This window comes from Anser anser (assembly GCF_964211835.1).
Source record: "Anser anser genome assembly, chromosome: 5".
NCBI classification, from domain to species: Eukaryota; Metazoa; Chordata; class Aves; order Anseriformes; family Anatidae; genus Anser; species Anser anser.
This window is the reverse complement of record NC_139725.1, coordinates 10,633,796-10,660,739: the sequence shown is the minus strand read 5'-3', so window position 1 is coordinate 10,660,739 and position 26,944 is coordinate 10,633,796. Positions and strand designations below refer to the sequence as shown.

Genomic DNA, 26,944 nt, shown 5'->3' with positions numbered 1-26,944 from the left:
TTTGGATTAAACCAAATTTAACAATGCAGGAATTCACTGCTTGCATCTTTATACATCTATTAATGCTTTTCCTTTGAAAAGTGTTACCAAAATCCACTCTTCTTAAATTTCAGGGTCATTGTTCTTCACTCAAAAGTTTTCCCCTGGAGGAAGAATACAGCCATTATATGTTTTTTTGAAGTCCAAGTCATGACATAGTTAGTTGCTCATTAGTTACTGAGACAATCTAAAAAAATTGATTACAGCCCTCCAGATTTCTTTTCATGTAGAGAACACTATTTGCAACACACCTCCAAGACCCTTTGAAAAGTCAGTGATTTCTGGAGGGGTTTTACACATGAAAAGAGAAATAGCCTGCCATTTAGAAGCATCTTATACACAATTAAAATTACAGATGTGTTCTATCCAGATGGAAACTTTACCTTTCTGATATGTTAGTGTTTTGTTTTAAAGGACAGTGAGATTTCTTGTTGTTTTAGAATAGGTACAATTGTTTGGGTCTTATATTATGGTTTTTGATAACTTACTGATTTTAGAATCTTTCTGAAGATGCCTTGGAACCGCACAGTCCTTGAACCTTGTCCTTTCTTGATAGCACATCCTACAGGAACACAGTCCAGCCTCTCAGCTGGTATGTCTCAATATCTATGCTGAGTTGTATCAGTATTCTTCTATATAGGTGACTGGCTATGTCTTTATTAACATCCAGTATCCCAGTGAGAATATCTCATGCTTCTTCTAACTCTCAAGGAACTGTGCAGGCTCAGTTCTTATTAGGAAATGAGTGTAAAAACTATGTTTCCAGTACTCATCAACTGAAAGTGTGGGTACAGAAGAAGCAACTCTTGATTTGTCTGTACCTAAGAGGACTTTATACCTGCTGCTGTTTTACCTTTGAAGGTTTAAAAGGAGATATTCAGTATCTTTAGTGGTGTATCACAGTCATGAATTTTTGCAGTTTAGAAAATTCTTTTCAATTGCTTATGCATTTTAATTTGCTGTATGACAGAATGAATACCAAAGGTACATAGGAGTATGGTACAGATTAATTATTAAGAATAGAAGATGACATAGTTCAATTGGAAGGGACCTTCAGACATCATCTAGTCCAACTGTTTGATCACTTAACAACTGACTCTTTACATGTTGGCATCCTCTGATAACCACAAAATTACAGACGCTAGAGTACAGGGGAGTACTCTGACACAGAGTACTTTTCTGTCAGTACTTGGGCTAGAACTTGAGCTGAGTTGTGCAAATGTTAACCTAGAGAGAACCTAGTGCAACCTTCTCAATTTCCATTTGTGAAACTAAAATCAAAAGTTGGGCTGTCATGAAGCATAGCATTGCTGTTTTGCTGTTGAGACATATGAAAAAAATACATGTATTTTCGTGATTCCATGGTTCATCTTGATGTTTCTCTCATGACATGACAGTGTAGTGGCCTAGAGAAGTGCAAAAATGGAGAAGTTTCAAGTAACTCCCACTGCAGATTGAGTGGAAGAAAAATGTGAAAGCAGAATATCTCAAATGCACGATTTTAAGATTAGACTAGCCTCGGTAGAGTGGCATTATATTGTTTCAATATTAATTTAGAGACAAAAATAGCAGAAGCAGATCAGCCAGCTTTTGTGTGAAGTAGTCCATACAACGAAGTTACAGACTTGTGTCAGAAATTCTGTTGAAAGGCAATAAGGTGGTGATAGAAGTGCCAAAAGCAATTCAACTTAGTCAACATGACCCTTTCTCCTCAAGCAATAACATTGTGCCTAGATATTTACAGTACACATGATGTGTTGTTACGTGCGCTTAGCTGAGATCTCCAGTCACAGCAAGCAAGTCTAAATCTCTATTAGAAATTTGAAAACTCAGCTAATCTACCAGTATAGCGTTTATTTGTTAAAATGCATATATTATTTATTGATGAAGTTGATTGTCTGTTTGTTTTTCCAAAGTGCACATTAATAGATCACTGGGGAATACTGATGTGGTAGATATCTTAGCACATAACACAAATGGAGGTCTGGGACCTCTCTGTTATGCAGTATAGCACCAGTACAAATGCTGTACAACCTATGCTTTGCAGTTGAATATTATTAGTTTTTTTAGTATAGTACACTTTAATTTTGGTATTTCTATACAGATGTATACTACAATTTATTCGCCATCCTGGTTTATATTTATTCCCATATTTATATTTTAAATGCACATCAAGTCTCGGGAATTCTAAAATATATTCACTGACTTGCCATGCTTAGGGCCTAAAAGAACTCGGATTTGTTTGGAGATGGAATTTTTTGTGTATTCTACCACAATATTCTTAATTTTGATTCTGTTGTTTCACTTATCCCTGTATGGGGGTAAACCGTGTAAGATGCATCATGACCAACTAAATGAAACAAAGTTCTGTTCTTATTATTTCCACTAAATAAGTGATCCTGTGGTTTCCCATGCTGTACTTCTGCTTTCTCATCTATGAAGTAAGTGGCATTGCTTATTGAAAAACACTGTAGGAGAGCTCTTTTGAGCAAGCTGATTGTTAGGTCCTCACTGATTCATTTTTTTCAAATAAGTTTGAATTTATAGTGCAACAAACAAGAACTAAAATTAGGGAAATGAAATAGAACTTTACATGAAAAACTGTCTGCTGTTGTTGGTGTCATGTAGGCATGTTATCAGAATATACTATATTTGTTCTTTTTCAGTTATCATTAGTCTCTAATGCCTGTATGATTCTCTTATATTACAGTGGTTGCCTCTTTCCTTATTTATTTTCTGGTGTCTTGTTCATAGTAATTACAACTTTCTTCCCCACCCCATGGGTAGCACTATCTAGGTGATGACTTTTCCCCAACCCTAAGGCTCTGATTTGAATAGGAGCCAATGTTCTGTATTCCTCATTTCTAATGGTATCTTCTAGGTACTGTGACTGCTAAATGGTTTATGAATCTGTGTTGGTCTTGGCAGGTGATAACACAAGTAGGTAGAAAGTATAATATCCAGAAACAGACTGAGTGATCTGACAGTACTGAAAAGAGACATAATGGAATTCTGCAGCCTCAAGTTACATTCCCAGGAAAATTGTCTGGAAGGTGTGCTAAGGAAAAATATTTTTAAAACTTTTTAATACTAAGAGATAAATGATGTTCACACAATATGTTGCCAGACAGGTGTAGAAGGCCCTTAAAGACATTCCAAAGTCTTTCTTGGAGTTCAAAAGTGTACTTAAAAACAAGATTTGAAGGACATTTTGTTAGATAGTATAAGGCAGCAAGAGCTAATCCTGCCTTTCAAAAAATTATTAGAAAAATATGATAGTGCTTGGTATCAGGTCTGTGGCATAGACTATATTACGGAGAATTTATCCTTCAGGTGACTATGGGGTAAAAAAAGTAGATATACATTTTACCATGTACAAAGCCATCATTTCTCAAGTTGCCCCCAATTCTTTTGGTTGACTTATGGAAACAGAAAAGTTAAAGTTTATAGTTGAAACACAAACAATTAATGATATGGATGCTGCAATTCTATTAGTAAGTCCTTCAGCAGTACAGTAATTCAAGAAATTATTGATGTGCTACATGACACGTACAGGCATATTTTTAGGCCAACTACTTAGAAGTTTCATATAATAAATGTAATTCTTTTCTTGGCCATTTTAGAGGATGTTCTACTTTTCCTTTTATGTCAGTAATGTTGGTTTTGGTGTGCTGGGTGCAATAAAATGCCTTGGAAGCAGTTTAACAATGATATTTTTATGCTCTTAAATGTAAGTCACTCAGTGACTTACACACACCTATGTGATATAAATCAGGATTTAAGGACCCACTTCAGAGAAATTTATGGAACAGCTGTTTGTGGAGTTAAGAATACACTGTAGGATGAATTATAAAAATGTCTTTAGCGCAACTTTGTTGTAAGCCAGTGAACAGACCGTAGTGCCATGAGATCCTGATAGATCCTTTCCTACAGATTGAAATCCTGTAGTGCTACACAAGCATTTTCTTGAAAATCTGTGACAGAACAGGAAATTAATCAAAGGGAATTCTCGGTACAGAAAGTTCATAGAAATAGTTTGCATATAGGGATTAAAAAAACAGAGGCAAAGGACTTCATAGTAACTACACCCTTTTTTGTAAGGCACTGAGATTGCTCAGCTTGCACTGAAATTGCTCCAGTGGTGCCTAGGATTGTGCAGAAGCGAACCCATAGTGTGTTATCAACAGCTTTCCACAGCAGTCAGCTGTCCTCAGAATATTCACGCGTCACTACATCATTAGAGGCAGTGCTAGCCTTCATGGCATGTTTGTATCATTAGCACAGCTGACTTGAAAGAAGGGCAATTGTATAGCACCAGAGCATTTCTCTCACCTATAAAAGTCAGGATTAACAAAAGCTAGGTCTGTAAATGGAGTAGAGTAGATCTAACGAGACTTTTTCTGACTGGATTGTACAAAGTATAATTTTGTTTTTTAAGGCACAAAATTTCATCTGTTGGTACACACTCATAAGAAAGGAGAAGTCTTTCAAAAGATGTTTTTCTCCTCTTTACATATCAGCCAAATGATTAAAGGGAGGCAGAAAATGTAGACAGCTGTGGGAACACCTACCTGCTTACACACAAAACCCCAACAGATAAGCACACGAAGCAATTATTTTAGCATTTCCACTGGCTTCTCATACAGAATTCAGTGTCACTTGCTGATGTAATAATACTGAAATCTCACTTTGCTTTTTACTGATAAGATGTTCTTTCTAATGGGCTCATTGTGTAGGTTTTTAAATAAACAGAAAAAAAATATCTTGATGTTTATATTAGTATAATTTAAGTTTATGAATAATAATCATAGAATCACAGAACTTAGAATATGAATGTGAAAAGCAAGTTGGGATATTTTTTTAGCAAAGAAAAAGACCTGTTTAGGTTTGGCAGACTATGAAAAAAGTGTCCTTTCAATTCACTTCACAATTATGTCCTCTGCTAAAGACGGAAACAAACAATAGGCTAACCTACCACTGGTAGTAAATGAGAAATTATTATCTCAGTGCTAAATTTCTGTGCTAAAAGTTACATTTTTCATTGGATTAGCGTTCAATAACTGGGCACAGGTGTTTTTGTAATTAGGACTCATTTGGAAAATTTTACAGTGGTCAGTGACCCTCAAAGTTAAATAGCTTTTTTTTTTGTTGCTGTTTGTGTGGTGTTATTGTGATGCAGTGCCATTTCGAGTAATATCATAATACCATCTGTCCTCAAATATTTCGTCTAGATTTTTACACTGCAGATTTCCTCATGTATTTAGTTCTCAGTTCTATTATCTGCAGAAGACTAAAAATATCTTTTTTAATTAAGAATCTTTCCTCTAACTGCACAAGTTTTTATCACCCAAAAGTGTATGGCAGCAGAATTGTTCCGTACACCAAATGTGCCTGATTGTCTTCCACAGTCATATATTAAATTTCTTACTAATACAGGTTAGTTCTCTTATCACTAAGGTCAAGCTGCACTTTAAATGACTGTTTTTGTTTAGTTTGGTCTTTATTCATAAGGAGGTATACTGCAGAAAAGCACAGGCAAGGAAAAAATGTGGCAGCCTGAATGATTTTGCAGAGCAAATATAGCTTGTCAAAATGTACCCAGGCTGAAATTTTGCTGGGTTATTATTAGGTATTATATAGATCTAATGGGAGTGAATGAAAATTTCTGTAGTAGTAAGAGCCTTAAGAAAATGCTGTCTGGCTATTTCTTGACTTCAGACTATTCTTGGGTTGTGGTTTTATTTATTTATTAATTTTAATGTGAAAAAGAAGTAAAATTAGTCTAAGTCAGCATAAGCTGTTTAGGACAAGCAATTGGGGGGTTATTGTATAGAGGTATTCATGGTTTTACAGATAGTAGCAGGTATACACTGTAACTCACCATATTATTCTAGGTTAAAATATTGTTATTCTAGGTTAAAATATTTTGACTTTTCATTTTCACACAAAAGAAGATAGTGATAGTGGGAAGATTGAAGACTAAAACGAGAAGATAGCATTGCTATAGTGAGCCAGTAGAGACTAAAGCAGCTGTGGGTAATCAGCTTTCAGTGCTTTGCACTCAGTTTATTACACATTTATACAGATTCAAAAAGTATCGGTGGCAAACCTATTGTTCCACCTTCTGCAAAAAGAAGAGTAGAAATGTCATGCTTCTGTCTGCTGTATTTCTGCTTCAAGCACTTGATAGCCTGGACATTATACACATTTACTTTGGAAACTACTGCAAGGGCATGTATAACTTGAGAAGAACAGAAAAAGTGGCTTGCAATGAAGAGTTTGGTTAATTTAGCTCTTTTTTGTCCTATAAGCTGAATCATTCATGAGTGTTTGCAAGCATTTTTTTCTTGCTGCTGTTATTAGTATTAGGAAATATAAGACAAAAGGGCTATTAAACTCCTGTTAAAAATACAAACAACAACAGGAAATTGCTTCCTTACTGTCCTTTGTGCAAATGAACATCTACTCTGCTAACCACAGAGTACATAAAAATATAAATTGGGTGCTGCCAAAAAAAAAAGAAAAAGAATAATTCATGCTTCAGAGAACTTGCAGTGACCTTCAAATCTAAAGATATCAGCAAGTATAATAACATTTCGTTCAAAAATAACTGTGTCTGCTTGAGGAAAACTTGGAGAGCACATAAAAAAAAAAAAAAAAGAAAATCACTGCCTCTAACTCTGCTGAAAATGTCACCTTGTCAGACTTATAAAATGATCAGATTGTTTTTGCCATCAGAAATAATGGAAATGTTTTTTCAGTATCTCCTTAAGTGCATATGGCTATTAACATGCACACAGCTTTCAACACAAGACACAAGTGTGTGTTTTTATAGCCTATATCTAAACAGTATGCAAAGTGCCAAGTACTCCAGAGTAGAGGGTGAATAGCAGTATTATAGTTATGCTAAACTGCAAGTTTTCTTTGAAATGCTTTTAACAGTCCCATTCCTTGTTACTTGAGTGTGTAACAGACAATTTCATCGCATCAGTGTCTATTAAATTTTCTTTTTATCTTACAAGTAAAACAAAACAAGTAAGTTTTTAACTTACAAGTTAGGAAGAATAAGAACCAGGACATTATCATATCCTGTTTAGAGGAAAAAAAGTAAATTAGTAACTAGACTGATGGCATTTGCTCTCAATGTTGTGTTCTTTTTCACACTTGAGTACATACATATACAAATGCACAGAATTATATCTAAATGAATGTATTATATAGGATGAAATATAATCTTTGTGTATAATATATAAATGTGGATGCACAAGCGGTGTGTGTGCATGCACTAATTAGATTGTTATGATGGTCATTATCAATTAAAATGTAATTTCAGCTGTAAATATTTAGGTTCACCAGAGTCCAAAACTTTGTTTTATGGGGTTCTCTTAGTGCTATGTTTTCCTGAACAGCCTACCTAACAGCTGTCTCCAACAATTTCAGTATTTTTAATTCTCAGATATTTCATACAAGCATGTTTGTTGTATGATAAGGAGATGATATTTTGTCTTCAGCCTCATGCACATTATTATTTGTAGATTTCACAAGGTCAATATGAGGAGCAGTATTTCTGTTTTTTTTTTTGGTTTTTTTTTTTTTTTCAGATAACTTAGGTAATTTTAACTCTTTTTCTCCTTTTGTCTCTCTGGATTTTTGTTTATTTTTGCTTAATCTCATTAAAGCACATGACTTAGGTATTCTCTATCATGAGTCCTTGTTTGCAGGGAAATCGTAAATGCATCTTTTTGACTGTGTTGAAAACAGAGGTAGAGTAGATCATTACAGAAGCCTTCGTATTGATCCTGAGAAAACTGATCACATATGCTTTCATGGTTTGTTTTCCAACTGCATGGAAATACAAAGAAAAAAATGCACTTGTTACAAGGAAGTCAGGCAACTGAAAATGTTGGTTTAAGGTTCTACTACAAAACGTATTTAAGTTATGTGAAATACATAATGCTTTCAAAATAAGCTGTATTAGAGGAAAAAAGAATAGAATTCGGAGCATAATAATAAATAGATGTGGTTTCTTTTATTTGTGCGTAGCTAGGAATTTGGGGAATCGTTTTGAATAGGCATCCATTGCTTATTTAGAAACAATAGAATAGCTGTCCGGCTGTTTCTGTACAAGGATGTTGCTTTGCCACAAGTCTTATCTCCTTCACCAGTTCTTTGTGGTTGTCTCTGAGGCAGTTGGACATAAACACTAGATGCTTGTGCATAGGTAATGGAGTTTCACTCCATACTGAAAATGCAACTGTGTCTTGTATTACCAGAAGAAGATAAAGTGTCGCTATTTTCATCTGCATCTCTTTCACATCTTTAATATAACCACTTCTGTGAGTTGGCTACACATAGTGCTCAGTTTCCCTAGAGGGGGAGAGGGTGCTTTGCACCTGTGTCTGAGAGTAGATTATCATCTTCCAGCAATCTGGTGTTCAAGGAGCACAATCCTGGCTCTCCTCTAGAAAGGTTGTTAGAGTCATTTTCCCTTGTTTTGAGGTGTTTAAGTAAATACATTGTTGTTTTGTATTTTTTTATTTTTTATTTTAATTTTTACCCTAGGGAGACTCACTTTAACTGGGAGACTTCTGATGTAGAAGCAAATACTACAAACAGTGCTAGAAATCATCCACATACTTCTCCTGTCTCTTTTCAATGTGACTGTATGAGTTCTGATGTATTTATTTATTTCCCTTCTTCTATTTTTTTATTAATATTATATTCAAGAGAGGAAGAATCCTGGAACAATTAACAAAGAAACATGTTAAAACTTTAATGCCCATATTAATGTCCAGCATCATATACCACTGAGAGGCAAGTCCACGTGTGAGGGAAGATTATGCATTCAGTAATGTTATGAAAAGGATGATTCAGGAAATTATCTTCTAAATATGGTATCTCTCATCTCAAAGATCGTTTTGAAAGAACAAATCCTTTCCTTTTGATGGATGTTCAGCCATTTGAGCTTATCATGAATGTTCGTCTCAGAGAAATTTCATTACAACCAACACAAATGCATGTGAAATGAGAAATGTGTTCTTTCGGTATCCATGCTAAAGATGTCCTAACAATTTTCAACTTTAATGGGGAGTGAGGTTGCCCTAGATTATTTGTCAAACTTCTGATGTTGTGCTCAATGCTCAATCAGCATAATGTACCAGAAAGCAGCTATTTTCTGCCTTAAAGATGTTTGAATATAGTGCAAATGAAAAATTGAGGGGAGTTCTGTTTGCTTAAGAAGCAGTATGTAGAAATGTAAAGATCTGGTACAATGTAGGATTTGCAGTCCTTTGAGATGAATTGCCGTATGTTAATGTATCTCTGTAGATATGGATTAAATAGGAAAAAGAAAAAAAAAAAAGAAAAAAAAAAGCTCGTCTCTTCCCACTTACTATTGAATACTGACTGTGTAGTAGAGAAAAGTTAGTTACTTCTGTTGTATACACCTACACATGTATATATACGTATACAATGACCATTACTGTCATAGAAATACAAAGGGTGATGTACTGTTATCAGAATTGGACTTGTCATTTATTTTTATGTGTTGGTTATGCTTTGAAAGATTTTCAAGTCAGGATATAAAGAAACGTGGTACAATGGTTTGCCTTATATTCTCTGCAGGTAGTTATACATATTTATCTGTGATTTCTGTTGTGGAGAGCTACGGCAGAAACACCTGAAATGTAAAGGGCTAGAAAAGCAGGTTAAAAAGTCTATTGTACAATCCAAAAATAACAATACTTCTGCAATTACAAATGGTGCAACTAAAAAGAGAGGGGGAAGGGAAAGATGGTAGGATTGATGCCTTTTTCTTGAACAAAATGAAGGCATTATGTTGCAGTTGGCCTGTGTGTGGTGTGCAGACCAAGTCCTTGGTTTCCAGGAGCAGTCAAACAGAACTGATTTTGGAAAGGAGATATTTTTGGCTCTTGTACTATGTACCTTGCCCAGAAAAGTCTGACAACTTCATCCACCTGCTACATATAAAGCTGCTCTAGTTTTTCACATTAAGTGCTACAACTCTTTGAGCAATTTTGGATTTCCTAGGTATGACAATAAATCATACCTATCCCAAAGGAATAAGACATCTCCCAAAAGAGTACAAATTCTTGAGTGCACTGGAAAGAGTGGACAACTTCGGCTTTAGGTATGGTTTAGTTTAATTGTAGCTCTTTGTAGTCCCTTTTGAAGATAATGGTTAGCAACCCCTCTGAAGGCAGGTGAATAGAAGCCTCCCCAGCCCAGGGGGACTCTCATGCTGACCTCGCTCAACATGACAGACAGACTTCACAAAGTACAGCCAGCAAGACCAGGCATGCCAACTAGCTAGCAAGTCTTTGCCGTAGGTAGTTTTGAATGTTCGGAGAGTGGGCTGGTAAACAAGTGTTTCTGGGCAAACTCCAATGATTTCAGCACTTAAAATTTATCAAAACACTCTATGAATATGCTTATCGTAATGACGGTGTCTGTCAGTGGGGAAAAATTATCTTACTTCTCATTCAAAGTGCCATGCAATACTCTTACTAGGTCTGTATGAGTATCCTTAATTGAAATAAAATTCCTCTTCTAACATGGAAATTGAATACCAACAGAAGCCCTTAGTGTAGAAAACATTAACCTGTGATGGCCTAAGTGACAGGAAGTAAATGTCCTGGTTTGTGTTGGCAAATCATCTGGCAAGCAGGCCTGTCAGTGGCAGTCTGACATCTAGCATCAATAAACATTGACCAGAGAAAGTAAGAGTTATCCAGTGATGCCAAAAAGCGACGTGGGAAGGACAAAGATCTGATAAGATTATGTCTAAGATAGCAAAGAATTGAACCGTGTATCAAAGTCAAAAGAGATAATAAAAGGTGAAATTCAGTTGATCTAACTTTGTAGAATTTTAGCAGTGGTTTGAAGATATGATAAAAATGAATGCGTTGAGAGGAAAATTTGTAGAATGTCAAAAGTGAAAAATATATGAAGTATAAGTGAAAGAAATTTCAAAGGCATGCGGCATAGGTGGGCTCTGTCATTTCTTCCAGTACAGACTTTGGAAGAGAACTGAAAGAAATAATGAGTTTGGCTTGCTTTCCTGTCGTAAGTATTCTGGAATTTTGGCTGAAAGCAAAGCACATGCCAACTGATTTAATCAGCAAGTGTATGTGCTAAATCCATTGTAAAAGATTTGCTTACTTGAAGTATCTGAAATTTAAAGCTCAGTTTTCAGTCATATTTGTAACGTCACACCAGGAGATGCTGCAATTGCTAAAATACTTCAGTGAAAAATGGTTAAAATAAAATATTCATATGTGAAATCCTGGATTGAAAAGCTTTGAGGAGGGTTCAGAAGTCTTTAGGCAAATTGGGAAGGAATTCAGAAACTGTTTCCAAAACAATTTGCTGCAGAATATTTGGTGGCTTTTTTATTAGGTATCTGTTATCTAGTAAATAGGCTTAATTCAGGCAAAGTAGCATATTCATTTTTTATTAGAAGAAATAACTTTTAATAACAAAGATTCTTGTTGGCAAAGTCTACCTCAAAGACTTCCACATCATCAAGCAGATAAGCCTTCAAAAATATTGATTTATCTATATCGACTTTTTTTCTCTCTGGTTTCATGTAAGATGTCAGTCTTAGCTTCAAAGCATTATAGATTAAATGTACCTTCATAAAATACAGGAATGCCCTAGGTAATTCTGGAAGTAAGGACAGAACTTAAATCTCCAGGAACCAGCCAGGGCCTGGCAAGACATCTTCCTGTCTTCTGTCCTTCTGCCACGTGGTCTTTCTGGTTCTGGTAAACTTCTTGGACCACTGCAAGACCACGGCATTTCAACCTAGAAGACGTACAGATTCAGTGTCAGCTTAGGGTAACCGTATGAAACGTAATTGAAGATGGTTGTGCAATAGCAGAAGTGTGACAGAGGATAGCAGAGACTTAATGGCTGTCAAGTAGACACCAAGCACCAAATGAAGTAGACGTGTTGCCATTCCCTATTTTTGGCTGGTGTCTGAGCAGTGCCCGCTGTTCAAGTGATTAAGCAGTTGCGTGAAAACTGAAAAACATTGTAATTTGTTTGTGGAGAGAAAAAAGGTGATAATTTTAGGATGGAGTGTTACACTCAAATATTTTGAATATTAAAGAGGATGAGAATGGGAAATTTTCTTGTTTTCATTTTTCTGGAAGTAGTATTTGAAAACAAGACACTGGGAAAATGCTTCCTTGATGATAGTCTCGCCTAAATACCTCAAATTTCCCCTTGTTCTGCGGAAATTAGTACAACATGCTGAGAAAGCTGGTGTCAATACAAAGACACATTTTCTTGTGTTAATAAGGGTTCAAGCTGGCTGATTTTTCTGGCCTCCCATGCGGATGTAAAGATGCAGGTAGTCAACAATTCAGGTTAATCTGTGTACTACATGTACTGTGAATCATTCACTGTGCATACTCCTTTCTTATTCATTAGGAGGAAATTTAAATTTGCACAACTGTAATTATTGCAGTCCAAACAGGCAAATAACTCAATACGAATAAAAGATCAGGTATTAGATTATATTCATTATTTCATAAAACAATTTTTGTATTTATCTGTTTTGTCAGTTCATCTCATGATCATTTTTCTGATAGTCATCTGCTCTATAAAACTAACAATTCCTCACTGAATAGCTGATAAACAAAGAAATATTACAAACAGTAACCTGCACATTTTTTTCTCCTGTTCTGCAACACTTTTGAAAGCTCTATAATCATTAGTAATTCCATACAGTATAAGGGACACTAGAAAGGATGGCTCAGCATTTCAAAACTCATGTATGAAATTCAAACTTTTCACAAAGAAATTATTTTGATATGTTCCTTGCCCCCATCCCATATCTGAAACTTAATAAAAACAAACAACATCAACAAAAACAGAGGATCGTCGATGCTGCTTTTGGAATTTAAGTATTATCTCGGAATACATTCTAGCAGAATTTTCTGAAAGAATGAGTCATTGAGTTGTGTTGTGTTTTGTTTTGTTAGCAAATATATATTTGGGAAATTCTTCTAAACCTCTGCTAAGTCATGTACATTCCTACTGTGAGTTCCGATGGACTTTGAATTAGACCTCTAAATACAGATAGAAGAGAAAGGGCTTGTGAAAAAAAAACTGTCGTTATCATTATAAGATGAATACTTTCTAAACAAGTAATTCTGCCAAACTAATAGTAGGGTGCTGATACTGATCATCTCATGAAATTATGGTGCATACAGCTATTTTAGTTAGCTTCAGCAGAATATACAAGCATTGATACACACATTAGAATTTCCAGTTAATGCAAGTGACATATTTTTCAGATTTTTAGGGATCATTTCTAATTGAAAGAATTCCTTGTCATGCTATAGCATGCTCGACTATTTAAGGCCACAAGATAGTGAAGTTCTCAAGGTAATTAAAAACTACTGAGGTACGAATTTAGTAAAAGCTCTCTAGAAAATGCATATTTTTCTCATTTGTGCCTCTTTGAACCTTAGAAGTTGCAGCAAATGTAGAAAATCATGCCTAAAACTGTCAGTATTTCAGTGGAAGGAAATTCACTGCTTATATGAAGCGATAGCCTAGATTGTAGAGTAACTACTCCATATAGAAGTCCATTTGGAGTTTAAGGAGGTAAATGAAAGGCATGAAATGGAGCACATTTTGCCAACTCACACTGACGTGAGGTCCCAGCAGGCAGAGACTGTAGGCAGCAGAAATAAGCTAAAGCAGTTCATAAAATACTTAAACTCAAGGCTTAAATGTGTCCCAGAATCCACAAGAGGCAGAGAAATATGAATTTTCAAAATTCTTTTCTTCTTTACCCCCCTTCCAAATGTTTGCACAAAAGAAAATGTAATTTCACTTGTACTGCATTATTAAGCATTGATCTTCCTTAATAACATACAAAACAGTATATCACCAAGCCATTTCTTGTGTGGTCAGCTTTGAGATAGAAAGTCCTGACATTTATTTATGCAGAAGTAATCCTTTATAAGGCAATGATTTAATAAGAATGCATGTTAAAACATTTTTTAATAAAACTTGCTGAAAATGCAGTATATAAAGTAGTTAACAATTTGCAATATCTGATTTTCATGGTTCTCCTGATTTTCTAATGTGCCTTCTATGAAATTTTATCTATAATAACTGTTTATTTAATTTTCTTCTTATTTCTTATGTCTAGCAAAATGCCTCAGCAGAGAAAGAGAATCTTCACATGACCTCAAGAAAGGAAGAAAATCAGAGCATCCAGGAGTGCGATTCTCGAGATGTAAGCCAAGTTGACCTAGAAATCAGGTTTTAATCTAGATTGTATGAAAGCATGAAAACCTTAGGTGATTAGCAATGTGCTTTATTTTTCCTAACGAAGCTGACACATGTCTTATAAGCCAGCTATTTTCTACTTTAAAGCACAGAGGAGTGAATTGTCCTTGTGGTCAATCCATGCAGGTATACTCTCTGGGTTTCTTTTAAAGATTACTTAAAAGGACTTGTACAGCTTTTCAGGGAAGAAAACCAGTCGGAAAAGATGTGATTTGTTCATGCAGCTCTTTAGTTGATGATCTGCTGCAGCACAGCAAGATGCATAACATTGTTTATGCAACATTTCCGCTAATAGTTGGATACAGTTGTCACAGATGCTTCATTTAATTAGGGGAGGAAAGGAAAAGAAAGGGAAAGAAAGGAAAAGAAAGGAAAATGAAAACTTTCAGGGAGACATTTAGCTTGAACACTAAGAGGTGACAGTATAATAGTGAAAGTAGGTAAGCACATCTACTACCAGTCTAGGCAACCAACAAGCTTTGTTCTTCTCATGACACATCTGACAGAAAGCTAAGTCTGCTGCTTTTAGCAAGTCAAAAATCTCATCCGTGCAGCATGATGAGAGCTGGAAACATAAATCCCAATTGCATTTATTATGGCTGCAATTAGAACAATACAAATAAGACAAAACAGGAAGGAAAATAAAACAAAGAAAGAATGAGAGAGAGAATTTATGCTCAAAGCATATTTTCAGCTAAGTAGTTGAAAAAAATATTGTACTACTGTGACTAATTTGAAGGTGCAATATAAAAAATAGGGGAAAAAAATAAGACAGTCTCAATGGTTCTTGAATGAACTACTGAGTACATCGCCTTCCTCCTAACACAACAAACTTCTGTGGAGGTAACTGGGTAGCTTGCTGATAGCAAGCGTACTAGAATACAACAGCATAAAGAAACGTTTGGAAAACAGATCTAGGTGATTGACCTACCCACTTTGTTGATAGCACCCAACAAATTGTAAAAAGCTATACTTATTACCCATTTATTGCAAGCATTAATAATTTATTCAATCATAATTGCGCTCCCCTCTGCCACAACCTCTAGAGGGGGCAGAGGCAAAGAAATTGCATGTCCAGAAGAGTGCATAATTTGATGCTGCAGCTTTCTTTATATTTAAAGATGAAGAAAATGTCCCTACCTACTAAACTCTGAAGAAGGATATGAAAGAATAAGATTTAAAATTCTGAAGCTGGAGCTAACTCCAACTGGAGGTTGGTTACTGCTTGGGAAAGTTAGGAAACATTTGATGGAATACAGTTTTGTTTAGGTCGATCTTTACAGAATGTTTGTGGAAGGAGGTTCAAGCATCTTTTTACTAAAGTGAATACTTTAAAACAGAAAAAAAAAAAAAAAAGAGAAATTAAAACATTGCTCAACGTAAGAATGAGTGTCAAATTTCTGCGTCAAACCATGCAATGAAAGACACGGAAAAGATGCACTTCTCCATATAAGTGGGGATTTAATTATTTTGACTTGGGGGAGAGGGTATACTTTTTTGCTGCTACCAGCTAGTATATTTAGCCATTTAGTCATTATGGCTCAAATTCGTATTTTGAGAAAATGAGAAAAGAGAAAGCAGAGGAAGACTCCAACTGGAGTTAGAGGTCTTGAGGAGTTGAACTATTTGACATGACTGAAGATAAATTAAACCTTAACCCTATTCCCTTCCTCCTTCTAAGTGCATTACAATTCACAGATAAAGAAATTAGGCCGTATATCTAAACTTGATTAATAAGATTAAGATTTATATCATTTAATCTCTCAATAATTATTATATTTTAAGACCAATTCTATTTTCTGTGGGACTCACATTTCCATTACATTTTAAATCTTTGAGGTGTGTTAAATCTGTGTTTGACAAAACCTCCTCTATGTAGAAATAGCTGTGAAATTAGAGAAAGAATACCATAGGGGCATATAAATTCACTGTGCCTTGCTGGATAATGCTCCTTATTGGAAAATTAAGCTGGAAATAGTTTTGTCAGTCTTGCCTTGCCTTTAATTGTGTAGCTATCAATTCATTTTCCAACTGAAAAATAGGTATACTATGTAATATTCATAGTTACATTCTGTTCACATAAAAAAGTAAGATTTGCACTAGTATGCAAAAAGGTGTCTATGAAGTTTCACCATGCTGTGCTTCTAGTGTCTGTTGAAGCAATAGCCCTGAGAGATGAGTTACAAAATCAATAGTTAGGATAGCCACACCTGCAAGCAAGGAAGCTGTAACCAGTGTGATATTTATCCCTAGTAGAAACAGATCTTGCAGTACAATTTTTAAAAGTCACAGGAAGAAATGTTCTCTTTACATTAAATGGGACTTTTACATTAAACTAAATGTTCTATTTAAATTAAATTGATCTTTTTTATTTCAGTGATCAATTGATCAATTACAAATAACAGTTGTTCAGTTCAAAGCTTGCATTTTTTTTGGTTTTGTTTATGTTTTTACAAAGCCAATTGACTGGAATGATTCAAGAGAATTCCAGGAGTTCTTTGTGCAGATAGCTGCAAAACCATACACAGCCAGAGCCTATTTTTAACTGTAAGAAATTGGACAGTGAAGAAGCATGGCCTGTTTGTCATGCATCCTACAATATTTTGGTCCTTAAAGTGAAAGAGTAGATATGTAAATATAGCAATATACCTAATATTTTATACAAGTATTTATTTTCAAATTGTGGCTGCATTCAAAGTACAGGATTTTCTTGTCTGGGGGGGCATTAAATAACTCCTTTCCCAGAGAATATTCTCCATTTCTGTGCTACCATCCCATTGAATTTTTATGACAAATACATTCTCTCTCCCAGGGTCCTACACCTGATTTTTCAACAATGGTTCCTTCAAAGTTTGCCGTGAGAGAAAAAACATACCATTTTGTCACAAAGACCTCATTTCACTCTACATCCCATGAAAACTTCAAGTATGAAAACCAGAATTTTTTCTCATAACTCTGAGAGTTATTTAAAGAAATGGAAGCAAGATTTTCAGAGCGAACCAATTAAAATACATTTTTCACAACTCTTCGAACAATTTTACAAGCCTAAGAACCTACCTGGTCCACTTTTTGTGCTGCGGATTGTTCGCAGTGATGAACAATTTTCTGGTTGTTTGAGATGAAACTTTTCTTCTTTCTCTTACCTGCATTGTCCATCTGAATGGGAACCGCATAGGGAATGCTAGATGTGCAGATGTGACATGGGGATAGGAACCTCTTCCCACTTTTTAATCATTATCTTAACATCTTAAATCAACAGATATATATTTTTACAGACAAAGTAGATATCAAATTAATTATTTTTGGAAAATGAACTAACAATATTACTTTCCACAGTTAATTCTAGTATTGTTATTTTAGAGATATCACCTTAAGTCCTTATAGAACTAGAAACTATTTGTTTTCCTGAAGGATCTTATTATTTCAATAGTACCAAACAGTTATTTGCACCCATGAACACTATCACTTTGAGAAAATTCCAGACTTGGGAATATATTAGAGTTTTTTTGTTGTATTTTTGGCCGTATTTGGTTTTGTGTGTGTGTTTTTACCAGAAGTTTTTACAAATGCTAAATTCCAATGAGGGAAGTATAGGCTGCATAGCCAAGAACACAGCACAAGTTCTCATGCGCCATTTGTTAGAAAAAGAGATCGGGAAGGGGAAAAAGAAAAAAATGGGACCTAAAATGAATATGCTTAAAATTCAGATGTTGCTTAGAAACCTAATATTTCAACAATATTTTCTCAGAGCTTTGCAAAGAACCTCTAATTGTCTCTCTGGTAAACAAAATGTGATTTTTGTCTTGGAAGAATTACTGTAGTAAAGACTGACTAGAGAAGAACATGCAATATTTCAGTTTTTAAGACAAAAGATAATGGGAAATGGCAAGTTGTTAGTCTCAAGCAATATTTCATGGTCTGTATGGCTAGCTTTTCCTGTAGCTGTTTAAAATTGGCAATTTTGAACATATGTCAATTTTTCTGGTATGCATGTTCAATCTAATTAATATAGTATACATTGGAATGAATAAAAAGGAAATGTTGTTTACAAATAGGATACAGACAGGACAAATGAAATTAGCTCATTTTCAGTTTAGACACTTCTGACACCTTTGTTGTCATGAAATTTGACATGACTTGTCTTAGCCAGAAGTAGATAGGATATCCTGTAGTACATCTTGATTATTTCAAATCATCTTAGGTTTGTTCAAGACCATGAAATGGTAACTTCAGTTTTATTTAAAAATAAATAAATAAATAAAAATCTGTTACTTAAATACTTATTATATTTGTTTCCTAGCCTTGCCCAGATATGTTTTCCCTGTGACTGGCTCCTGAAAGTCTCTGTAGAGCAATTTTCCATGTATCATTTCCCAAAAGCTATCGGGGGGCTTTTTTTTTTTTGGCTCCCAAAGGCCAACTACTTGTACATAAGAATGTACTTTGTCTCTCTTTCACATCAAATATTTCTAATGCATGTCGTTCTAAACCTTCTTTTTTTTTGTAGTGCTGAATCCAAATGTATAAAGTATTTCTTGGTTCTCTGTTCTAATCTTAGATTTTTTGCTCTGTGCCCTTGTAGACTTCCCTGATAAATAAAAGCGATAGTGCTTTTATTTACTGCCTTAATTTCCTGCAGTAAACAAACATTGCTTGTTCATTAATCATTCAGTGACAAAGGACACTGAGTATTGGACCAAAACTTATACATGTTTCTAAGCAACCACAGAGTTTACCTTCATTTTTCTCTGTCCATTTCAATTTCAGAGATTTGATCTCATTGTGCTTTCCCATCACTATCCCAAGGGAGTAATGACAGAGAAAAAAGAAATCACTACTGTAGCAAAATTTCAATTATAAAATTCTTGAAATGAATTCAGTAAGTGTGTACCCTAAATGAAGACTATGCAGGTCGTAAGAAGTTCCATCAATTTATTTTAATCATCCACTAAGTACATTGTGCACTAAAATAGGAGAGGGGTATGAAAAGCTGCACAAGTGTATTATGAACACACATGAACACTCTTCATAAATACCACACACCGTATCTTCTAAACAATGTGGGTCAAAAAAGATTGAAATACATATTTATTATAAATTCATGAACAAGTCTTATAAAAGGTGTCCTGGAATAAAACGGAATCCTAACTTTCCTAATAAAATTAATTCCACAGCAGAATGGCATTTTAATAGAACATCATCTATTCTGAATATATTCAAATTGTTAGTGTTCAACCTCACAAATTGGAAAAGTCGTATTATTATGAGAAAAAAAAAAAAAAGGAAGTAGAAGTAAAAATATCCATTCAGTGTAGGAAGAAATAAAACATGTCAAAGAATTATTTACTTCATAGTGCAGAGAGCTAAAATCTTGTGATCCAAAATAATTCAGTCTGAGGTGCACAGAGTAAAAAATTGTTATATGAACAACTAGACCTTTAAGAGGCATGCAGCACATATATGGTAGACCAATGAGCATATGTGATTATTGACAGGGTAATAACAATTCAAGCATCCAATTAATTACAACATTGGATAGAATTTGTAGTTCTTGTCTAATGAGGAAATATAGCCTTTTCTTATTTTTGACGCATATTATTTGTTTTGTTTTCTTTTCACTTTTAATTAGCCTTAATAGGAAAACAGCTACTTTTAGCCAAGTTTGTCTTTTAAAGGTTTCAGGTCATTTGAACCAATAAGACAAAACATACAGAAAGATCTGGACATATGAATCTATCTGAAGCTAGTTCCAGTGAGATATCTCATCTAAGCATAGTCAAAATTCAATGTTAAGCGTGTTTTCTTCCTGTGTAAATTATGCCGGTTAAAACTAATCAATACCATCCTAACTGAACAATTCCTCATGCTCCTTTTGCCTATATCCCAGATAGCACTTTGCAGAACTGAAGACACTGGCTAGTGACAGTAGGAATGACACAGCTGAGCAGCACCTTCATCACGTTTCTCAGCTGACCCGACCACGGTATCTGGATTTCTTTGTATAGAACTAGCTGATGACTTTCTCCTCTCTCGTGCTCTGCAAGCACATCCCACTTTAACACCTGCTGAAGCTAGCAGGGGGTGTGAGGATGTGAAGGAATGCTGGAGCTGAAGTGTTTGGTCTGCTCAGTCTGTATATCAGTGATACCCTTTGGCAGTGGAAGAAATATTTACTTGATTTCCTGTCCACTTGTGGTAAGTGGCATGATTATATGAGCAACAAAAAGAATTCTTATTCGCTCTGTTGATACAGTAGGATACCCTTCCAGTTACATTGTTCAACAGTTTGCAGATGAAATTGCATAGTTTAATAGCCTAGGGACATGCTGAATTTTAACAGGCTTTCAGAAAATTCTTTTTAAATGAAGATGCACACTTGGCTGATCCACCTTTATAATTTATACATCCAGCTGCGAACCTCTCCTGCTCAGCTGTACAATTCACTCAGTGAGCTGAATACCATCACTTCTGAAATTTTGCATACTTTACTGATCAAGCTGCTTATTTTATAACCAGAATTTCATATAAATTCACTTAGCTAATAAAATCGTGTAGTAAACTGATCAAGATGGAACAATATTCCCAGGCATATGCCCCACACGAATTATTATATCTTGTTAAATCTCTCATATTGCTGTTGCAGATACTTTTTCCTGTTGCATACGCAAACTGTATTGCTACAGGCAGAATGCAGTTGTAGTTAGTGCTGTTCAGAATTCTCACTGCTGTATGTTAGAGCGTTTAAATTTAAGTGTTCAAACATTAGTTTTTTCCTGATGTCTCATGATAAAAATACAGCATGTGTAATATAATGAATATTTGTCTTAAGAATAAGCCCATTATTATAAACCATTTGGCAGACATACTTGAAAAATCCGTGACAGCAACTTAATATTAAGGCAAAGAATATTTCCATACATAAAATATAAAGATTGCTGGGTAATTGATTCATGGGTGAAATTCTGAGATCTGTCACTAATGGTTATATACAACATATTAACTATGACCATGTTTTATTAAAATAAAGCAATGTAAGGGAATTGGTAGGAAAAAAAAAAGAGAAAATGTCTCAGTAAGCTCCAAAGGAATGTATATTTCTTTTTTTTTGTTTCATTGCTCTTTGATTTGTAAAATTGTTTCAAGATTTAGTCATAATTTACTTAAAAATGATATACTTGAATAAGTACTGGCTATGATTACAAGCAATGAAAGTTTTCTTCCTGAATCTAGAAAGAGGCAATTGTTTCTGTGTGCACATGCTAGGGAAACTAGGATTAAATGTCCTTGATTGAGGAGTTTTCAGGTACTGAAGAAAATATATATAGCAGAATCCCTTTTCATCCAATGAACCTCTGATGACAGTCATGCTTGAAACTTTAATAAACATTGATTATAACTGGGTGAGGAAAACAATAAAATGGCTCCTTTCACCTAGGTGATGTATGCACAACTGATATGCTGAAATCTTGATGCAAAGCATGGCAAAATCACAGTATCTATCTAAAAAAAAAAATATTTCTAAAATCTCATCTTCATAAAATAGAAAACCACACTGACAACATTTCAACACTTTTCTTTTCTGAAAGCAATTACTGTTTGGTTTGTGTTAGTTTCTACCACATCAAACTATTATTCTATAATACTGTAATTAGAGTTACCTTTCAAATGTGATAGAAAGAGACGTGCAGATGGGACAGCAAACAAACAAAATCTTCTTAATATTCAGCATACAGAAAACTACCCCCTCCCCCCCCCCCCCAAAAAAAAAGTATTTCTTGTTATTAGCATTATTATTTTTTTAATCTATATATCACTCATGGCTGTGAAAGATATTCTAATAACTTGGTTTTGTATTTTCTAATTTGTTTGAGGTGGACTTTATATGCAGTAGAGATTGTGTATGTATTTATGTGTTTGTGTATGCATACAGGTATATATGTGCCTGTGTGTATATATACAATATATACATATAAATGTTCAATATATATATACAATATATATATACATACATATGTATATATACATATATACATATATATATACATATATACATATATATACACACACAATATAAATGTTCACACAGGCATGTATGTGTGTGAATATGTGTAATGGTGTATGGGATATCTGTTAGGCTGTTTTTAACTCAGTTTATGGTTATGGTGGGAGATGCCATTATACCCATCTATCTCAACTTTTGGAACTCGACTTAGAACTGAGAGACAGTGGGCTTACACAGCTCATCCATAGTGACTGGTTACAGTCCTGGCTATTGTGCTGCTGTTGACAGATGGTGTATTGAAGGTTATTATGATGCTCAATCTGTAATGTATTTGTTAATAATACGCAAGTTTTCACACTGATGAGGAATCGACAACTAATGTTCTGTGTTTTAACAACAGAAAGATATAGGACTTGCTTTACTTAGAAAACCATTTCAGTCTACTGTCTTTCTCCAACAGTGATCCATACGGTGGGTTACTAAAAAGGAAAATGTTTGTGAGCGGAAAAATGTGAGATACTAGAAACATGAATTTTCTCTTCTTGTTTCCTACCAAGAAGGTCTTTGTTAACTGGCCTATGAAAAGAATCCGAAGGATTAGTCAGTTAGAAAGCATTCTTTTTATCATTAGTTTTTTTTTTTTTTTGGGGGGTGGGGGTGTTAAAGCAAACTTTATTTCTGTATGTCTTAAATGTTTTTCCTCCCCTATTTTTAACAATTTCAGCAGTTTTTCTATATCCTGTGTATATAATATAGATTTTCTATATCCTATATCCTATGTATTGTCCTATCCTATTGTATAGGACATTGTCATATCCTATTGTATAGGATATAGATTTTCTATATCCTATGTATTGTCTTGGTGAAATAAGTTACCTGATAATATTTAGTATATGCAGTTAGAGTGAATTACAGATCAGTAAAGGATTGTATATTTCATTAGTGTTATTTATGTGCTCTTCGTTACACAGACTGAACTGCTGTTCCTTTTTTGACCTGCAACATCTTCTGCCCTCAGACTGGTCACCTGCAAGTCTCTGATACCTTCACATTTTTCTAAATGTGACTAAGCTGGAAACTTTTTTATCTAGCTCACTAGTAAATTTACCAAGTACAGGTTTTGCCAAGACCACACATTTAAGCTTTTGAAATGTTAAAAGCTTACTCAAGCTTTCTACTCTGTCATCTCACTCTTTAACCTTTATCTAGAATTTAAGTTACCAGTTAGTATTTCATTTTATTTTATAAAAGGAGTAGATGCTTTATCAAGATATTTTATCAATACTACCTGATTATTCCCTGTTCTGCAATGTTCATCCTGCTGTCTTAGCTGTTGTGTATAGTGGGGAAAAATATGAAAAAGCACCGCCACCATAAATCACTTCAATTGCATCATCTCCAAGGCTCACTTTAGTAGCTTAAACTTGACTAAAAACACCCTGAAGTACTGTGAAGTCTTTGGCAAAAACAGTCTCTTTAGAAGGTTTTGGGAGTGAGGCATCCATTTCCCCTCCAAGTAGTTTTCTTAATAACACGTTTCATTTTCATATTCACACCTGTTTGTAGATCAACTTTGTTAGAGGCAAGGGACTATCAGAATTTCTCAAGTGAAAAAACATAATGAATTTTCCTCCCCCTTGTCAATCTCTTACTTTTTAATTAACTCCAATCTAATGTCATTTGTACTGAAAGGATATTTATACAATTTCTTGATATTTAATTTGCATGATAGGGTATTTATTTTCAATGTTCTCTGCCGAATGAGATAATTTTTATCCTGCTGTGATTTACACTGCTAGAGGATGAATTCAGACTTATTTCCCTTTTTTAGAAGAAAAACTGTCCAAGTAAAAAGCCTTGAAAAACATATCATGTAGAGACTTTTTTTTTCTTTTTGTTTGTTTCTTTTGCTCTTCTGAACACACAGGGCTTATTCTATCCTAGATTAATATTATCAACCATAATTTTAAAAAATACATATATAAAAGAAGTTGCTGAAATGTCATTAAGCTATGGTGGATATTACTGGTGAATTTGATGCCTTTTTTCACCAATACATCTGATTATGTCTGATGTGTAAAAATATTCTAACTTGACCTAGCTTCAAAAATTTTCCAGGGATTTATGCTAAAAAGGAACTATTGCAAGGGAAAATCTACTAAAGTTTGAAATAAGCTTGAAATCACTGTTATGTTGTAAAGAGTCTTGATGACTTTATTTTTTTTTTTTCACTCCATTTGATTGGATCAATTTTTATTACCAAGTATAAAATTTCCCATCTGAGCATTGCACATCAGAACTGTATTCTAAAGATTGCAATTTTAAAGGAATGACCAAAAATTATCCATATTTTACTATATTTCACATTTTAATTTCTTCACCTATAGTATCATTAATCCCAGTCCTGAAGGACTTGAATTTAATTTCAGTAGAAATTTCAGCACTAGTAAGACTTAAGACTTATAATGAAGATTTACCTAAGACCTATAACTCTCTTTGGTTTGCAATCTACTGTGTAATACTTCCGGCTTTTTATTTATGTTGTTCATATCTTTTTTCCCTCATATTAAAAAACATATTGGCAAAGAAAATGACATTCTGGCTGGAATAAAACAACAGTGATGAATCTGACAAGCCTTTCTATACCTTGAGAGTTCTCTGACTTCCCCATTCAATAAGCTCGATGAGTGATGTACGCAAGAGATGCAGCAGTTTAGACAAGAGAATAGTAATAGGGGAGTCCTCAAGTCTAATGCTCTTGTTCAGTTCTTGTTTACTTTTTCCTCACTTACAATAGAAAATTGTAATTACTAACCTGTTTTATGGGACCACTGTGGAATAAACTTCACTACTGATGAGATTTAAACATGAGGAAAAAAGAGCTATCTAAGCATTAAATTACTAAACTTTTACAGCCACATAAGACTACGTAGAGATGATGGGAAAAAAAGGGTTTCACTTGGCTATGATAACTTTGTTTTGTTCTATTTCATCTACTAGGCTACAAACAAACAAACAACAACAACCCACTGTGAATGTTCTAAGAAAACGGTATTTTAGGAAAAAATCTAAAGTAATTATCTGTGACATCTGTATTGACAGGTTGGCAAGACATGTTTGGGGAATCGCAATAATTCAACATCTCGTTTGAAGACAGCTGAAACAGAAATAAGCTTTCAGGTATTCTGTTTCCAAGAAGTTTTTGTGTTTTTGTTAAAAGCTCTTGTAAAGCATACAGTTACTTGAAGTATATATGCACATTCTACTCCAATGCTTTTGAGATAGATCTGCTTACTCAGTTCACAGACTTTCACTCTGACAGATTGCCATTCATTTGTTCAAAATGGCTCCTGGCTATTAACAATTTGCAAAACTATTTAATACTCAAAGAACTGGACTAGCTTAGTAGTCAACTGACATTTCAATAATGTGATGTCCACAGCACTGGGAAGGGGAGGAGGTAGAGGTTATCAAAACAGTGCTACATCTGCAATTATGTCAAGATGTACTCAGAAATCTTACCAATGCAAAAGTCTTACGTGAGTTGTACTTCTGTGCTCTTCATTTGATAGACCAAGGGGGAGGAAAATAAATAAATAAATAAATCTCATTATTATAGTGCAGCATCAGATTGGTATTGTCAAAAATTGTATTCTGCATTGTCAAAAATTAAGTATACTTTCTTAGTAGAGATCAGAATTCTTCTCTAGACACTAACAAAGAATATCATATTCTGTTGTGTTTGGTATATCAATTTAACAGAAATACAGCTTTGTGCAAAATTGTTATTGATTTTAAATGTACTGTTTTATTTGCTTATCTGTGTTCATTTTGTATGTGCAATGCTTACACTGATGCTATTTTCACCTTCAGCAGAAGTTGCACAGCCCTCCATGGACTAAACCTGAAGATAAAAAATCATCTGAGAGAAATGAGAAAAAAAATGAAGAATCTGTTAGTACAAAAGAAAAAAAAAATTAAATGCTACTAATATACATGTAATAATGTTCATTTCTTGCTTCCATGTTCATATTATTTTAGTCCAGAGGCATGAATAGTACCAGGTTTATAAAGCATGCATTTTTCACTATTTTATGAATGTTTGTAAATTAGTCTAGAATAGACCAATTAGTACCTTTCAGCAATAATCCAAAATGGTTATTTGAAGAAATGCTTTGTAATACAGTCCAGTTTTTGAACTATTATTCTACTTGATTAGTAATTGCATATTATAAATTAGTTTCTTTGTAAAAAGAAATTACCATTCTCAAGTATTTTCTCAGTCTGTTCTATTTCATGTACATTTATGGCAAATTAGGTTGTAGATCAAGAATTAAAGGGTAGCTAACATGAAAAAAAAATCTGTGTAAACATAGATGAAGTACAATGCAGCTCGTAAGAGCAACTGTAAAAATGGGACAGTAGGGCTCCATGTATATTTAACTTTTCAGTAATACCATTGCAAATCTGCTAACTTAAAAAATAAAAAGTGTTTGGTTGTTTTTTTTCCTTTCCTTTCTTTTTTTTTTCTTTTTTTTTTTTTTTTTCCTCTAACTGCTATCACAATTAGTC

General features: G+C 34.3%; 1 protein-coding gene across 8 annotated transcripts in view; it reads left to right on the top strand.

Annotated features, from left to right (window-relative positions):
- The window catches only part of LUZP2 (leucine zipper protein 2), a 344,690-nt gene extending 317,816 nt beyond the window's left edge, over positions 1–26,874 (top strand). For 4 of the 8 annotated variants that reach the window (XM_083838037.1, XM_083838041.1, XM_083838036.1 and 1 more), the window contains 3 exons: positions 14,231–14,317; positions 25,475–25,552; positions 26,246–26,874. In XM_083838037.1, the coding sequence (XP_083694163.1) occupies positions 14,231–14,317; positions 25,475–25,552; positions 26,246–26,353 (273 nt within the window). In that variant the 3' untranslated portion in view covers positions 26,354–26,874. Of the gene's footprint in view, positions 1–14,230; positions 14,318–20,257; positions 20,354–25,474; positions 25,553–26,245 lie in introns of all 8 variants that reach the window. The other 4 variants (XM_083838038.1, XM_083838042.1, XR_014584989.1 and 1 more) reach the window with 3 other exon arrangements.
- The last annotated feature ends 70 nt before the right edge of the window (positions 26,875–26,944 follow it).